At 44.0% G+C, this 16,441-nt stretch overlaps 1 protein-coding gene across 3 annotated transcripts in view; it reads left to right on the plus strand.

Annotated features, from left to right (window-relative positions):
* Positions 1–385: 385 nt before the first annotated feature.
* The window catches only part of LOC126493892 (regulator of G-protein signaling 3-like), a 79,582-nt gene continuing 63,526 nt past the window's right edge, over positions 386–16,441 (plus strand). Inside the window, exon 1 of one of the 3 annotated variants that reach the window (XM_050131002.1) lies at positions 386–478. Coding sequence is in view for 2 of the 3 variants with exons in the window: in XM_050131001.1 (XP_049986958.1) it covers positions 1,019–1,097 (79 nt within the window). In the remaining variant the exon portion in view is untranslated. Of the gene's footprint in view, positions 479–883; positions 1,098–16,441 lie in introns of those variants that run through there. The other 2 variants (XM_050131001.1, XM_050131000.1) reach the window with 2 other exon arrangements.

The following is a 16,441-nucleotide window of genomic DNA, read 5'->3' on the forward strand; positions in this document are numbered from 1 at the left end:
CATATATATACACATATATATTACTGAATCCCCTTAATCTTATCTTGAGTGGCTCACAGAACCACAAATATCCACTGGCAATGAAGTCAGTACCAGCAACAAACTCTTAACACTTCCCATTTTTAGGTTTATAGGAGACCAACAGCTTTCTTTCCCACAGTGACGGCAGAGATTTGCAGAGCAGATGTCTTGGTGTGAAACTGCTCCCTCGAGGTGACTCACAAATGTTTGCCGACAAATCTAGTCAAGGGTTGACCTTCCTTCTATCTGCCTTCCTGCGCCAGGTTGGGAAGACTGCAAGGCCCTACCCTGCACTGTGTCTGCAGATGGCAAGGCTTGCTTGCTCTTCTGTCTGATGGCGCCAAGCTGCAAATGGAAAGCCCCGAGGCTGGAAGGAGCAAGCTGCTCCTCTCTGGATCTGTGCAACGTTGCTCTCATGCAAAAGGAGGCTCGAGAGAGTGATCCAGGCTGCCACCTGGTACGGGCGGCCTGTCTGTATGTAGTTTCATGTTTCCCGATCTCATGCCCTCATGGGCCACTCCGGAGGGCAGGCACACCTTTGCTCTAGGTTGGTCTGGCGATTACAGGTCTGGGCTTCAAAGCCGGTTACAAACCTAACTAATTGCAGCCTGGGGGAGCTGGGCGAGCAGGCCAAGCTTGCTCAAGTGGGCAAGCCGGGCGGTGGGGCTATAGCTGGGTTGTCACCTGCAACTTGAGGTGCGGATGTTGGAGCTAGGGTTTCTGCGGGATCACCCGTAGTCCTCCTTACTCCAGGAGCCCACGCCTCCCCTCCCGGATCTGGCCCGCGTCAGCAGGGTCAGGTGGAAATCTCCCCATTCAAACCAGCGCGGGCCAATCAGGGACTGGCGCGCCCGGCCGTTCCAACGCGCGGCGCAGCCGGCCCGGGATCCCGGCGGGAGGAGGTGGGGGGACGGCTTAGTCTGCTGTCTGGGGTACCTGCAGCCGCACAGCCACCGCCTGGGGACAGACCCCCCTGCCCTGTAACAACGGGGAAGCCATGGAGCGCTCCCTGCACCGCGTCTCCCTCGGGAGCCGGCGCGCCCACCCGCACTTGTCCTTCTATCTCACCACCTTTGGTAAGTGCCTTTGGGTCAGGCTGCCAAGTGGACTGCTTTCTTGCCAGAAAGGCAAGCGCCCACCATGGCAGGGAGATTCTGAGCAGGTGTTCTTCCCGTTCGGAACGTTCTCTGGCCTCTTCCTCCAGGCTCAGCAAGTCAATGGACACCACCTGCTGCCTGGCCGCAGCTGCCAGCTGCAGTTGGTTCTGCCTCACTTGGCTGGGATAATCATGCTCCAGTTCATCTTTCAGAGGCCTGCCTTGTAACCACGGATCTCCCCATTAGCCAGCTCTCAGGTTAAATCAGGATCTAGTTACTGTGTCAGGGCAGCTCAATCACCTGCCTCCTTTGGTACAGTGAATAGATGGGAAGGGTCAAGTCCGGGCTGTTGTCTTGTGGGTCCACTTTGGAGGCTGTTATCTAACTTCCCCCACTGGATATCTAACTCACGGTCAGTGGAGACGGGAGCTGTCTCTTCTCCAAGACTGACCTTAGGAGAGCATCTGTGCTGAAGTGAACAGAAAGGGATAGTAGGCCCTAAAAGTCCCAAAGTTGCAGATTCTTTGTTCCTCCAAATCCCAGTAGGACAGCAGCTGTCCAAAAGGCCTGTGCAAACCTGGTCTTCCAAGGAAACATAGTAAGCCTGGCATAGCTTTTTATTTTCCCCCTGCCAGGAGGGACTTGTTCCTCTGCAAAGCGGTGGGCTGGGTACCTGAGTCAAACCTTCCCAACCATGCTGTTTTAACTTGTGCACAGTTTCTTTATGGAGTGGTTACTGCAACCAAAGCAGACTTATCCAGATTTCAAAGGCAGAGCACACAAGGAACTGGACCCCCAATAGGGTTCTTGGCTGCCCTGCGTTCTAGCTTATCCCAGGCTCCTCACAGTTTGCTGCCCTCCTGCCCTAGCAGGCAGAGTGATATCAGGGAAAGTTGAACTGCTAGACATGGGTTGCGATCTCTGCTTGGCCTTCACTGGTCCTGGTGCTGGAGGAGGAAGAGGAGGAATTTACTATCCGTGTTTGTTGAGCGCCCACTAGGTGCATGACTTGTCCCCAGGGTGCCACCTGAGTTGCCTCATTTAATGTTCCCAAACCCTACAAGCCAATCTTATTAAGCCCAGTGGGACACAGGGCTCCTGGAGACTAGGGAGAGTTCCAGCTGAGAGGGTCAGGGAGTTATAAGCTTTTCCAGGCCTCCATCCGAAAGTTAATAAAGCCTCTTTAGTTTTACAGTCGCCAGGTAGCTCCACCTGCTCATTCCTAATTTTATCAAAATTGACATCATTCTGCATGCACAGTTTGAAACAGTTCTTTACACAGCTGATGATATGAATATTTCTTTGCACCCACGCTGTGTTCCTTTGTCAACTAGGGCAGGGGAGGGTCCAGCCCCAGCAGGGTGTGGATCCGCCAGGCTGGCCATGGTTTCTGGGTTAGGAACGATGGCTATCAAGTGGATAGCTTCTTGGACCCATGGCTGTTAGCAGAGTGTGCAGGAGGCAGGCAGGAACTGAGGAGAAGGGGAGCCCCCTGCTTGTTTTATGCAGTTTCTTCTTGGATCTTTATGACACTAGTTTGAATGCTTGAAAATATTTCCAGGTCTGTTTCCTGAGCGCCATTTGCCATGGTGACCTTATTATTGGGCTGCTAATTGTTACTGGGCACTGAATGATCTTTGCTTCTGGTTCATGGCGATTCCTGTTAGTGGTTACTAAACAAGCCCAGAAGTGTTTTTGGACTTTTAGTTGTGGTGGTGGAGACTGAACCCAGGGCTCAACACTAGGCAAATGTTCTACCCCACTGGGTTATGCCCCAACCCAGCGCAGGTTCCCAGGGGCCTCTCCCAGAGAGTAAGTTTTAATAACTGAGTGTATCCTGAGACTCTAACCTTTAAAGACTTCCTAGGGTATTTTGAACATGAACCAGACTTGGAAGCTCCGCATTCCAGGTCGGTTTTGGTAGCCAATGTGGGTCCTGTTCGATGCAAATATCTTGGCTAATTTTCCTGGCTCCTCAGCCTCTCCTCGACTCAAGCAGCCCCTGGCCTTTAACAGTGAATTTCACCTTGGAGGAACCTGGTGATGATGCTGCAAACATTTAAAGGAGGTGGAAGCATTTCTGGAAACACAAAGGGAAAAAATATGTCAATCAGAATTCCTTACAGGAAGTCTCTCTCTCTCTCTCTCTCTCTCTCTCTCTCTCTCTCTCTCTCTCTCTCTCTCTCTCTCTCTCATCTGTGTGTGTATCTCTGTCATTTTCTCTCTCACCTCCACACACAGAATGGGTATCATGAGCACAACCCCTGTTTCCCAAGGAGGGGCAGGTCATCTAACACTCATTGCTTCTGAGAATTTAGCTGACTTCAAGGGAAGGTGTATACAAGCTGAGGCCAGGACCCAGCTAGTTCTTCTTTATTGCAATTTGAAGAACTCATTGTAGGTGTTTGTGGTTGTATTTTCCAGGATCCTGCCTCTTATGTTGATTAGGGTATTTGTTAATTTTGTGCTAAGAGTTCTGCTGTGATGTAACTCTTATGAACACAGTTTACTCATTGGAAATGTACAACTCCATAGTTTCGAGTATATTTGTAGAGTTGTACAACTATTATGGTCATCAATTTTATAATTTTTCCATTACCCTTTAACTTATTATTTATAATCCCCACCCCACCTCATCCCAACCCCAAACAATCACCACTGTCTTTTTTCTGCCTTGATATGTATGCCTCATTGGGGGGATTTTATGTAAATGGAAACTTGTGTGTTTTTCTCTTTTTTTTGTTTTATTTTATTGATATTTATTGAGCTCTACATTTTTCTCTGCTGCCCTCCCTGCCTCTCCCCTCCCCCTTCAGCCCTCCCCCCAGGTCCCTATGCTCCCAATTTACTCAGGAGATCTTGTCTTTTTCTACTTTCTACTTCCCATGTAGATTAGATCTATATAAGTCTCTCTTAGTGTCCTCATTGTTGTCTAAGTTCTCTGGGATTGTGGTTTGTAGGCTGGCTTTCTTTGCTTTATGTTAAAAAACAAACTATGAGTGAAAAAATGTGATAATTGTCTTTCTAAGTAAAGGTTAACTCACTCAAAATAATGTTTTCTAGCTCCATCCATTTTCCTGCAAAATTCAAGATTTTTGTTTCTGCTGTGTAGTACTCCATTGTGTAAATATACCACATTTTCCTTATCCATTCTTCAGTCGAGGGGCATTTAGGTTGTTTCCAGGTTCTGACTATGACAAACAAAGCTGCTATGAACATAGTTGATCACATGTCCTTGTGGCACAATTGAGCATCCTTTGGATATATACCCAAAAGTGGTATTACTAGGGTCTTGAGGAAGGTTGTTTCCTAATTTTCTGAGAAATCACCACACTGACATCCAAAGGGATTGTACCAGCTTGCATTCTCACCAGCAATGCAGAAGTGTTCCTTTTTCCCAACAACCTCTCCAGCATAAGTTGTCATCAGTGTTTTTGATTTTGGCCATTCTTACAGGTGTAAGATAGAATCTCAGAGTTGCTTTGATTTGCATTTCTCTGATGACTAAGGATACTGAACATTTCCTTAAGTGTCTTTCAGCCATTTTAGATTCCTCTGTTGAGAGTTATGTGTTTAGGTCTGTACTCTATTTTTTTTATTGGATTATATGTTCTTTTGGTGACCAATTTCTTGAATTCATTGTATATTTTGGAGATTAGATCTCTGTTTGATGTGGGGTTAGTGAAGATCTTTTCCCATTCTGTAAGCTGTCATTTTGTCTTGTTGACCGTGTCCTTTGCTTTACAGAAGCTTTTCAGTTTCAGGAGGTCCCACTTATTAATAGTTTCTCTCAGTGTCTGTGTTGCTAGGGTTATATTTAGGAAGTGGTTCCCTGTGCCAATGTGTTTAAGTGTACTTCCCACTTTCTCTTCTATAAGGTTCAGTGTGGCCAGCCTTATGTTGAGGTCTTTGATCCCTTGAGTTTTGTGCATGGTGATAGATATGGGTCTATTTTCATTCTTCTACATGTTGATATCCAGTTATGCCAGCACCACTTGTTAAAAATGCTTTCCTTTTCCATTTGATATTTTTTGCTTCTTTGTCAAAAATCAGGTGTTCGAAGATGTGTGGATTAATATCCGGGTCTTCTATTCGGTGCCATTGGTCCTCCTGTCTATTCTTATGCCAATACCAGGATGTTTTCATTACTGTAGCTCTGTAGTAGAGTTTGAAGTCAGGGATTGTGATGCCTCCAGAAGTTCTTTTATTGTACAGGATTGTTTTGGCTATCTTGGATTTTTTGCTTTTCCATATGAAGTTGAATACAGTTCTTTCGAGGTCTTTGAAGAATTTTGCTGAGATTTTGATGGGCATTGCATTGAATCTGTAGATTGCTTTTGGTAAGATTGCCATTTTTTACTATGTTAATTCTACCTACCCAAGAGCATGGGAGATCGTTCTGCTTTCTGATGTCCTCTTCAATTTCTTTCTTCAAAGATTTAAAGTTCTTGTCATACAAGTCTTCCACTTGTTTCATTAGAGTTACTCTGATATATTTTATGCTATTTGTGGCTATTGTGAAGGGTGTTGATTCTCTGATTTCTTCCCCAGCCCTTTTATCATCTGTGTACAGGAAGGCTACTGATTTTTTTGAGTTAATCTTGTATCCTGCTACATTACTGAAAGTGTTTATGAGTTGTAGAAGTTCCTTGGTAGAATTTTTTGGATCGCTATGTAAAATATCATCAGCAAAGAGTGAGAGTTTGACTTCTTTTTTTTTTTTAATTTGTATCCCCTTGATCTCCTTTTGGTGTCTTATTGCTCTAGCTAGGACCTCAAGAACTATATTGAATAGATATGGAGAGTGTGGACAGCCTTGTCTTGTTCCTGATTTCAGTGGAATCGCTGGGAGTTTCTTTCCATTTAGTTTGATGTTGGCTGTTGGCTTGCTGTATATGCCTTAATTATGTTTAGGTATGTTCCTTATATCCCTGCTTTCTCCAACACCTTTATCATGAAGGGATGTTGTATTTTGTCAAAAGCTTTTTCGGCATCTAATGAGATGATCATGTGGTTTTTATTTTTCAGCTTGTTTCTTTGGTGGATTATATTGACAAATTTTTGTATGTTGAACCCTCCCTGCATCTCTGGGATGAAGTCTACTTGATCATGGTGGATGATGGTTCTGATGTGTTCTTGGATTCGATTTACCAGTATTTTACTGAGTATTTTTGCATCAATGTTCGTGAGTGAGAATTGGTCTGTAATTCTTTTTCTTAGTAAAGTCTTTCTGTGCTTTGGGTATTGGGGTAATTGTAGCCTCATAAAAAGAGTTTAGTAATATTCCTTCTGTTTCTATTGTGTGGAATCATTTGAGGAGTATTGGTATTAGTTCTTTGAAAGTCTTGTAGAATTCTGAGCTGAAACCATCTGGTCCTGAGCTTTTTTTGGTTGGGAGACTTTTGATGACTGCTTCTATTTCTTCAGCAGTTATAGGTCTGTTTAATTTGCTTATCTGGTCTTGATTTAAATTTAGTATGTGAGGCCAGGCGGTGGTGGTGCATGCCTTTAATCCCAGCACTCGGGAGGCAGAGGCAGGCGGATCTCTGTGAGTTCGAGACCAGCCTGGTATACAGAACTAGTTCCAGGACAGGCTCCAAAGCCACAGAGAAACCCTGTCTCGAAAAACAAAACAAAACAAAACAAAACAAAACAACAAAAAATTTAGTATGTGATATTTATCCAGAAAGTTGTCCATTTCCATTAAGTTTTCCAATTTTGTGGAGTACAGGTTTTTGAAATATGACCTGATGATTCTCTGTATTTCCTCCATGGAGAGACTCTGTCTTAAACAAACACAACAGAGAAATACAACAAAAACAGTAAGATCCAGGTTTAGTGAGAGACTGTCTCAAAGGGAACAAGACAGGGAGCAAGAAAGGAGAGCAGCTTACATCCTTCTTTGACCTCTGCATGTACACACATAGGTGCATACCTGTGTATATGCCACACGCATACTCAATAAACAATCAAACATTTAAAAAATGTTTTTAAAGCAAGCTTTTTTTTAAAAAAAGCAAGTACTATAGCTATATGGTTTTATTTCTGATCTTTTGATTTATTTCACAAATCTACTGCTTTGGCACCACCCACATACCACAGTGACTTGGTTACTTTGCTTTGTAGTAAGTTTTGAAACCCCAAAGCACAAATCCTTTAATTTTCTTCTTCTTCAATGTTATTTTGTTCTCAGTTCATGGAATTTCTGTATGAATTTAGGTACAATTATTTGATATAGAAAAATCCAATTCATAAAACTGTTGGATACTTGCAGAAAATGTTCTTGAAAGGATACCAAATTTTAGCTTGCCCAATAAGCCTCATCATTGCCCTCCCTGGAGTCTCTAGCATCCTGGAAATGGCAAGTGGTGGGAAGAGAGCACAGGCTACCTTTGCTCCAGGGTATCTGGGCTGGGAGATGGTGGACAACCAGTGGATGTGTTCTGAAGGCTGAGGATAGTGATGGGCGTGGATAACACCACCCTTCTCTCTTTAGGAATGTCACTGCCACTCAACCAGAAAGGTAACAGCTGTGAGAGCAGTCCCAAGGGTAGGCTGGCTCTTCAGAGGGAAGCTTCTGAAGGCAGAGAAGCCTGAGGGATGACACACATTTGCCGACTGTTCTTACTTCTTCCATGATTGTCCTGGTAGTGGTTTTAACTAGGGCCCTGCCTTCCTGTGTTCTGCCTCTCTTTGAAGCCATAGAGAAAACGAATCTGGTTTTGTACTGAGAATGAAACTCGGGACAGTTGCCTGTCAGCTGCTCCCCATGTTGGGCAAAGCAAGGTCAGAGCTCTGAACTGGAGGCCATTGACATGTTCGTGCCAACTGCCATCAGCCCTTCTTTCTAGCCCTGTTGCACCCAGCCTGGCAGATTCACTACGCTTGGTTCAGGAAACCCATCCATTTCTCTGGAGTTTGTAATTTGCTGGGCAGAGTTCTCAGCATAGATTTGTTTTCTGTCATTTGTAGTCCATCTGCTTGGGAGTGTCGAGAAATTCCTCAATGTTGCTGGCTGTTTCTAGCTCCTTGTTCTTCTGCAGTTCTTCCATGTATGTTCTTTTCCAGTCTTTTTTACTATGGTGTATGACACTCATGCAAACAGCATCTCTGTATGGACACAGACACACACATAACACAACACACACACACGAACTAGCTCAGCAAGTACCTGGCTTTCACGTGGGTGCCAGGGATTCAAACTTTGGTCCTCACATATGGCTAGCACCTTTACTGTCTTGAGACATATCCCAGGTCCTGTTTTTAAGATAAGCTATTGCTGCAATATATATCTCAGGCAGGCCTCAATTTTACAATTCTCCTGCCTCTGCTTCCTGGGTGCTGGAATTACAGGCAAGTGCCACTGAGTTCAGCTTTGGCAATGTTTTCATTATTTATTTTGTGTTTTGGTTAGGGACCATCTTCTGAATCCTTCAGTTCTTTGCAACTCATTGAGATTTTCTTGCTGGCCAGCAGACCATCATGTATTATAGGAGCCTTGTGTGTCCTTGAAGAGAAGCCTGTGGTGAGGCGCATGCTCTCCTAGCGTGTCAGCTCAGGTCAGGCGTGCTCGTGGTGTTGACCCAGCGTTCTGCATTTGTGTTCTTCTCTCTGTTTATCCTGACAGTTATCAAGAGAAGGCTGTTGTTGGTCCAGCTGTAGTTCTGACAGGTATCAAGAGAAGGCTGTTGTTGGTCCAGCTGTAGTTCTGACAAGTGTCAAGAGAAGGCTGTTGTTGGTCCAGCTGTAGTTATCGGTCCCTTGCCAGCATCATTGTCAGCCTTTCCTTTGTGTATTTTGAAGTTATGTTAAGAACATACAGATTTATAATTTTTCCTTTTCTGGGGAGTAGAAACTTATTACAAAGCCTTTGGTTGTGATGCGGCTTCTCATTATTTCACAGTCCACATTTCCTGGCACTGACATAGCTGCCCAGGCCCAGCCGTTACCTGGCCTGTCTTTTTCCGTCCTTTGACCTTCCATCCTGTGTCTTCATTCTTTAGGTGTTCAGTGTCCACTGCAAAAGGTTGGCATGGAGGTGTTTTCTTTTCTCATCATTCAGAGAGATCACAGAAATGTCTCTTCTTTTGCTTGTCGGGTGCTAGAGACACTAGCGGCTCAGCACAGTCTTTCTTTTTATAGACAGCATCTTGCTATGTTGCCCAAGTTGTGTTTCAACTTGCTACATAGCCCAGGGTGAGCTTGAACGTATGACAGGGACATGTCCTGTGTCTGGCTCTTGGGATTAATTTGATTCAGTGTAAGGATCTGAGACTGTTTGAAATTGAGCTGCCATTCTTCGAGGATCAATGTCTGGTTCCAATTTACTCTGTTTCAAAGCAGCAGCACTATAGGGTCCCAGTGAAAAAAGCAGGGTTCAAAAGAACGTCATCTTTTATCCCGTGACTTCTGGTCTCCAACCCTGTTTCTTGAGCCCTACGGGCCAGGCAACCCTGTTCAGCTCCTCATCACCAGGACTGAGAGACACCCCATGCTGTGCACTGCGGCATGCTGTCAGTTCTCTCTTACCCTGTGGCTCTCACATGTCAGACTCGGCTCCTCTGCCTTGGTAGCAAATGCCATACCCACTGGGCCTCATTTCTGGCTTCAGAGATTTTTTGAAAAGTGTTTATTTTATGTGTGTGTGAGCCTGCCTGTGTTCATGTGTTCCATGCGCATGCATGTGCTTGTGGAGGCCAGAAGATGGTGTGGGATTCCTTAGAACTAGAGTTGCAGGAAGTTGTGAGTTCCCTGACATGGATTGGGAACTGAGCCTTGGGGCCTCTGCAAGAGCAGCCAGTGTTCTTAGTTACTGAGCTGCCCCCCAGTCCCCTCCCTAGATGTTTTCTGTCTTTTCTCCCCCCCCTTGCCATTTCAGTGGTCATCATTGTGTGTCATGCACTTGGAAGTGTGTGCCTATGATAATTCCCACTGTGGACTGGTGGAGCTAGGTGTGCTCCTATGATAATTCCCACTGTGGACTGGTGGAGCTAGGTGTGCTCCTATGATAATTCCCACTGTGGACTGGTGGAGCTAGGAGACACTGCAGCTCTGACGGACTCCAGAACCCATGCTTTGTTCATAGTTCCATGCTTCCTGTCTTGCATTTTCTGCCCTAAATGTGTTCTTCTGGAAAATTCTATTTGATCACTTAAAAAATAATGCAAGGGTAAAACTTAATGAAAATAAATTGTGAATTCCTTTGTGTATCATAAAGCTGCAGGTATGTGTATAAGAGCTGTCCATTGTCACATGGAACTGCAGACAAAGCAGTTGCCGTGTGAGACAGACAAGGGTGGTGCGGAGTGTACAGAGTGCTGGAAAGAGGACATTTGCGTACTAAGATTGTATGACTTTTTTTTAATGATTAATTCCGTTTATTTATTTATTAAAGATTTCTGCCTCCTCCCCGCCACCGCCTCCCATTTCCCTCCCGTCCCCATCCCTCATCTGCCCAAAGAGCAATCAGGGTTTGTTCGCTATGTTCAGCGAGTCCGGTTTTATCCTAGGCTTTTTCAGATCCAGGCCAGCTGGCCTTGGTGAGTTCCCGATAGAACATCCCCATTGTCTCAGTGTGTGGGTGCACCCCTCGCGGTCCTGAGTTCCTTGCTCGTGCTCTCTCTCCTTCTGCTCCTGATTTGGACCTTGAGATTTCTGTCCGGTGCTCCAATGTGGGTCTCTGTCTCTGTCTCCTTTCATTGCCTGATGAAGGTTAATATTCAGGAGGATGCCTATATATTTTTCTTTGGGTTCTCCTTATTTAGCTTCTCTAGGATCACTAATTATAGGCTCAATGTCCTTTGTTTATGGCTAGAAACCAAATATGAGTGAGTACATCCCATGTTCCTCTTTTTGGGTCTGGCTTACCTTACTCAGGATAGAGATTGTATGACTTTTATGTATGATTAAGAAATAGTTATAGTAAAATGAAAGGGAAAATCACAAAAGGCAGAATAACATGAATTCTGTGTATAACAGCAGTGTGTACAAATGAATATGGCGGATGAATTCTCTGTATAACAGCAGTGTGTACAAATGAACATGGTGGGCGAATTCTCTGTGTATAACAGCAGTGTGTACAAATGAACATGGTGGGTGAATTCCCTGTGTATAACAGCAGTGTGTACAAATGAATGTGGCCGATGAATTCTCTGTATAACAGCAGTGTGTACAAATGAATATGGCGGATGAATTCTCTGTATAACAGCAGTGTGTACAAATGAACGTGGTGGGCGAATTCTCTGTGTATAACAGCAGTGTGTACAAATGAACGTGGTGGGTGAATTCCCTGTGTATAACAGCAGTGTGTACAAATGAATGTGGCCGATGAATTCTCTGTATAACAGCACTGTGTACAAATGAACGTGGTGGGTGAATTCCCTGTGTATAACAGCAGTGTGTACAAATGAACGTGGTGGGTGAATTCTCTGTGCATAACAGCAGTATGTACAAATGAATGTGGTACATTGATGTGGGAGTGATTTCTTATTAATAAAGAAACTGCCTAAGCCCCTTGATAGGCCAACCCTTAGGTGGGTGGAGAAAACAGAACAGGATTGTGGGAGAAAGAAGCTGAGTCAGAGAGTCGCCATGATTCTCCCGCTCCAGACAGACACAGGTTAAGATCCTCCCTGGTAAGCCAGCTCGTGGGCTACACAGAATATTAGAAATGGGTTAGAACAATATGTAAGAGCTAACCAATAAGAAACTGGAACTAGCCGGGCCAGGCAGTGTTTGAAAGAATACAGTTTCCGTGTAATTATTTCGGGCATAAGCTAGCCATGCAGGCGGCCGGGTGCCAGGGACGCAGCCCCACCGTTCATATTTCAACAGTACATGGGCTGCCAAGCTAAGCCAGAATGGATATAAGGGTATTATGATTTCAGAATTTGGGTCTAAGGATATGATGCTTTGGAGAGGGTCTTTTTTTGTTTTCACAGAGGATGAGACCTTGTGGATTGCTTCTATCCCAATATGGTATGATAGACCACACCCTCCCGAAAGGTTGCTGTGAACACCCTCAAAAAATTACTTTGCTCAACTGCCGACTGAGATGAACCTAACAGACAGGTTATCCCATCAAAGACCTGAATAACAGCGCCCCCATTCACCAGGAAGTAGTTTGGAGAGAAATAACTGCACCCATATTCCCAAATATTGTTTATAAATGCTCTTTTACATTTAAAGGGGGATATGATATAGATATGAATAATTTGCATTGGTATGGATTTTAAGGTCAATTTTGTTATATGTATATGTATTTCTGCTCTTGATTAAGGTATTGTGATTGTGTAGTTCATTTAAAAATGTAATGTATAATTAGGAAATATAGGTTGTTGATGGATAATCATTGATAATAGTAAAGCTTGTAGTCATGTTAGTTAGATTTTCTAGATATATAGAGATATATTTCAGTTAGATAGGCATTCTTCATATCTTTCAAAGACTGCAGAGTATGCATTTAATGTTTTAATAATTTAGGGCTTTTCATGACAATGAGACATGTCTGCTCCTGGCAGCACCAATCTACTTCAAGAGGACGATGGGCATTGAAGAGGCTCCTTATGGAGTTTGATAGCCATTTGGGCAAGCAACTGCTGTTGCCTGGACTGTTGCATAAACTGGACAGAGAGAACCCGCAGAGAGAGGACTGCTGAACTTGCCTAAAGGTGAGATGGTCTTTCAGGGTTCCTGATTCATGAAAGTCTGCAAGACATTCTGCAGGACACAGCAGAAAATGACTGAAATGTCTTTGAAATTTCCTGCTTCATGGAAATGTCTGCTGGATACTATGGGCCTGTAGGCCGAAGATGGATGCCCCAACAGTACAGAGGAACTTTGGGTGACTGTCCAGGCAGCAAGATGTCTCTGTCATTTGTAGAGTTTTGGAAATTGTTTGCTTAGGTAATATTGTATCCTTCTAGAGTCTTTGATGGAGTTGAAGAACGGTTAGTTATAGTTATAGTTTTCCTTAGTTATGATAAAAGATAAAGTAGATATAAATATTATAACTATAATTCTTACTTGATAACTGTTTTGTTATATGTAATTTTACTATGTTAAAGTTAAAGCCTTTCTTTTTTGTTTAAACAGAAAAAGGGGAAATGATGGAGGTGGGTCTTGTATCTATCTGTTGCTTTCATTGGTTAATTAATAAAGAAACTGCTTGGCCTTTGATAGGATAGAAAATTAGGTAGGAGGAGTAAACAGAACAGAATGCTGGGAGAAAGAAGCCGAGGCAGGCAGTCGCCATGATTCTCCTCTCTGAGGTAAACCCAGGTTAGGATCTTACCAGTAAGCTAAGTGTGGTGGTACACAGATTATTAGACATAGGTTAATCTAGATGTGAGAGCTAGCCGGTAAGAGGCTAGAGCTAATGGGCCAAGCAGTGTTTAAAAGAATACAGTTTCTGTGTAATTATTTCGGGGCATAAGCTAGCCAGGCGGCTGGGAGCCGGGCAGAATGCAGCCCGCCGCTTCTTACGACAAATGTGGCCGATGAATTCTCTGTGTATAACAGCAGTGTGTACAAATGAACGTGGTAGGTGAATTCTATGTGTACAACAGCAGTGTGTACAAATGAACGTGGTGGGTGAATTCTTTGTATAACAGCAGTGTGTACAAATGAACGTGGCCGATGAATTCTCTGTATAACAGCAGTGTGTACAAATGAACGTGGTGGGTGAATTCTTTGTATAACAGCAGTGTGTACAAATGAATGTGGCCGATGAATTCTCTGTATAACAGTAGTGTGTACAAATAAACGTGGTGGGTGAATTCTTTGTAAAACAGCAGTGTGTACAAATAAACGTGGTGGGTGAATTCTTTGTAAAACAGCAGTGTGTACAAATGAGCGTGGTGGATGAATTCTCTGTACATTATAACAGCAGTGTGTACAAATGAACATGGTGGGTGAATTGTCTGCACACAACAGCAGTGTGTACAAATGAGCGTGGTGGGTGAATTCTCTGTACATTATAACAGCAGTGTGTGGTGGGAGACCATGTGCTGTGAGGATGAAGCACTTAGCAAATGTGAGGCTTGTCCTGGGGTTGGAGTGGACAGTTCTACATTCGAGTTTAAGCAGAAGTATTACAGTTGAGCAGTTCTTTGTTTGCATGTGTGGGTATGTGTACATGCGCACGCACATGTGTGTGTGCACATGTGTGGGTGGGTGTGCATGTGTGTATACGTGTGTAGGCCCAGGTTTGACACTGCTTGTCTTCCTCAGTTGTTCTCCACTTTATTAAAGTGAGACCTTTGGCTGAGCTGCATTCTCACAGATTTGGCTATTCTAGCTAGTTAGCTTGCCCTGGGATCATGGGCAGTAACCATGCCTGCCTGGCTTCTTATGTAAACTCTCTGGATCCAATCTCTGGTTTTCATGCTTGGGCAACTTGGAGCTTTATCCACAGAGCCATCTCCTCAGGCCTTCTACCAGCACTTTTTATTAAGAAAATTAAAGAACTGAAAATACAAAAAGTCTTCCATTCTTAGTTATAATAAGGATTTTCTAACACTATATTTTTTTCTTTCTTCAATTCTTAAAACTGAAAAATTACCTCAGAGTTGAGATCAGACTTAATTGCCCTTATTGTGGGGGCAATTCATCCCAGTGTTTATTAGCCAAACTGAACAACTTCCCTCTCACTGTTTGTGTGAGTCTGGAGTTTGGAAGTAGCTGAGAGGAATGGTTTTTCTCAGAGTTCCTCGCAGGGTGGAAGCCAAGACGTTAGCCAGGCCTCTGTTATCTGAAGGTATGAAGCAGCTAGAGGTCCTTCTTGGAGAGAGGCCTCCATTCCTTGCTGCCCATTGTTGGGAGACTCCTGTCTTTCCTCACTTTGTCCTCTTCGTGGGCTGCTGGCTTTGCACAGGCCGCTGGCAGCTGGCTTTTTCCTGAGCGACCCATGCAGATGTGAGAGCTGGAAAAATCCCCAGGAGGGACAGAGAGCCTATTTAAAATGGACACGGGATTGTTTGATGGTTTAAAATTTAAAACTATTGTTGTTCTTCTTCTTATTGTTATGTATGCATGTATGAAGAGTGTGTGTGTGTGTGTGTGTGTATGTGGGGAGAGAGAGAGAGACAGAGAGAGAGAGAGAGAGAGAGAGAGAGAGAGAGAGAGAGAGAGACTATGTGTGTGCCACAATGCATGTATAGAAGTCAGAGGACGATATTCAGGAGTTGGTTCTCTCCTTTCAGATTGTCAGTCTGCTTGACAAGTACTTTTATTTACTGAGCCATGCTGACAGCCATATTTATTATGATAGGCATATTTATTATTTATTTACTTATTCATTTGTTTTTTTCTAAAGTGTTTTTATTTTTAAAATTCTGCGTAAAGTGTTAAGTTTCATTGTGGACACTTTTGAACACAATTTTATTTTGTTGATCCTCCTCCCTTCTCCCCTCCTCCCCACCTGTCCTCCCATCCCTAGTCACACATGCTCTATTATCTGCCCACCCCTCATCTATTTTTCCTTTCTCATAGTTTTTGTTCTAGTTTCATGACCTATACTACACACATGCTCACACATATATTCATATATACACGTGTGTGTGCGCACACACATGCATGCACCTCTCCCTTCCCCCACTGAAAGCCAGGATCTGTGTGTGAGAAGGAGCACTCTGTAAAATGATTTCCCACCCCACTCATTTTCTTGCAATTTTCATAATTTCCCTTTTCTTTCTGGTTGAGTACAATTGTATTGTGTACACATACCATGTTTTCATTATCTATTCCTCTCTTGGTGGACATCTAGGCTGATTTCATTTCCTTACTGTTGTGAATTGAGCAACAGAAAGAAATCCGTAAGTGTCTCTGTGGTAGGAAGTAGAGTCTTTGGGTGTATGCCTAGGAGTGGTACACTGGCCATCTGATGGTCTGTTTCTAATGTCAGAAATCTCCGTGGTCTCCGGCATGGATGCCGTGCCCTCCACCCCCACCAGCAGTGGTCTCCGGCATGGATGCCGTGCCCTCCACCCTCACCAGCAGTGGTCTCCGGCATGGATGCCGTGCCCTCCACCCCCACCAGCAGTGGTCAGTGTTCCTCTTTCCCCACATCTCTGCCAGCATTTGTTGTCCTTTGTTTTCTTAGTTTCTCTCTTTTTTTTTTATTGATATTGGCCAATTTCATACATGTACATAACGGATTCCACCCCCCACCCCTTTTTCTGTTTTTACAAGACAGGATTTCTCAGTGTAACAGCGCTGGCTGTCCTGGATCTCCCTCTGTAGATTAGGCTGGCCCTGAACTCACAGATCCGCCAGTCTCTGCCTCTGGAGTGCTGGGATTGAAGGTGTGCACCACTACCCCCAGT

The sequence above is a fragment of the Alexandromys fortis genome, unplaced genomic scaffold, assembly GCF_014885135.2.
Source record: "Alexandromys fortis isolate MF-2015 unplaced genomic scaffold, M_Fortis_MF-2015_v1.1 scaffold_352, whole genome shotgun sequence".
Classification (NCBI taxonomy): Eukaryota; Metazoa; Chordata; class Mammalia; order Rodentia; family Cricetidae; genus Alexandromys; species Alexandromys fortis.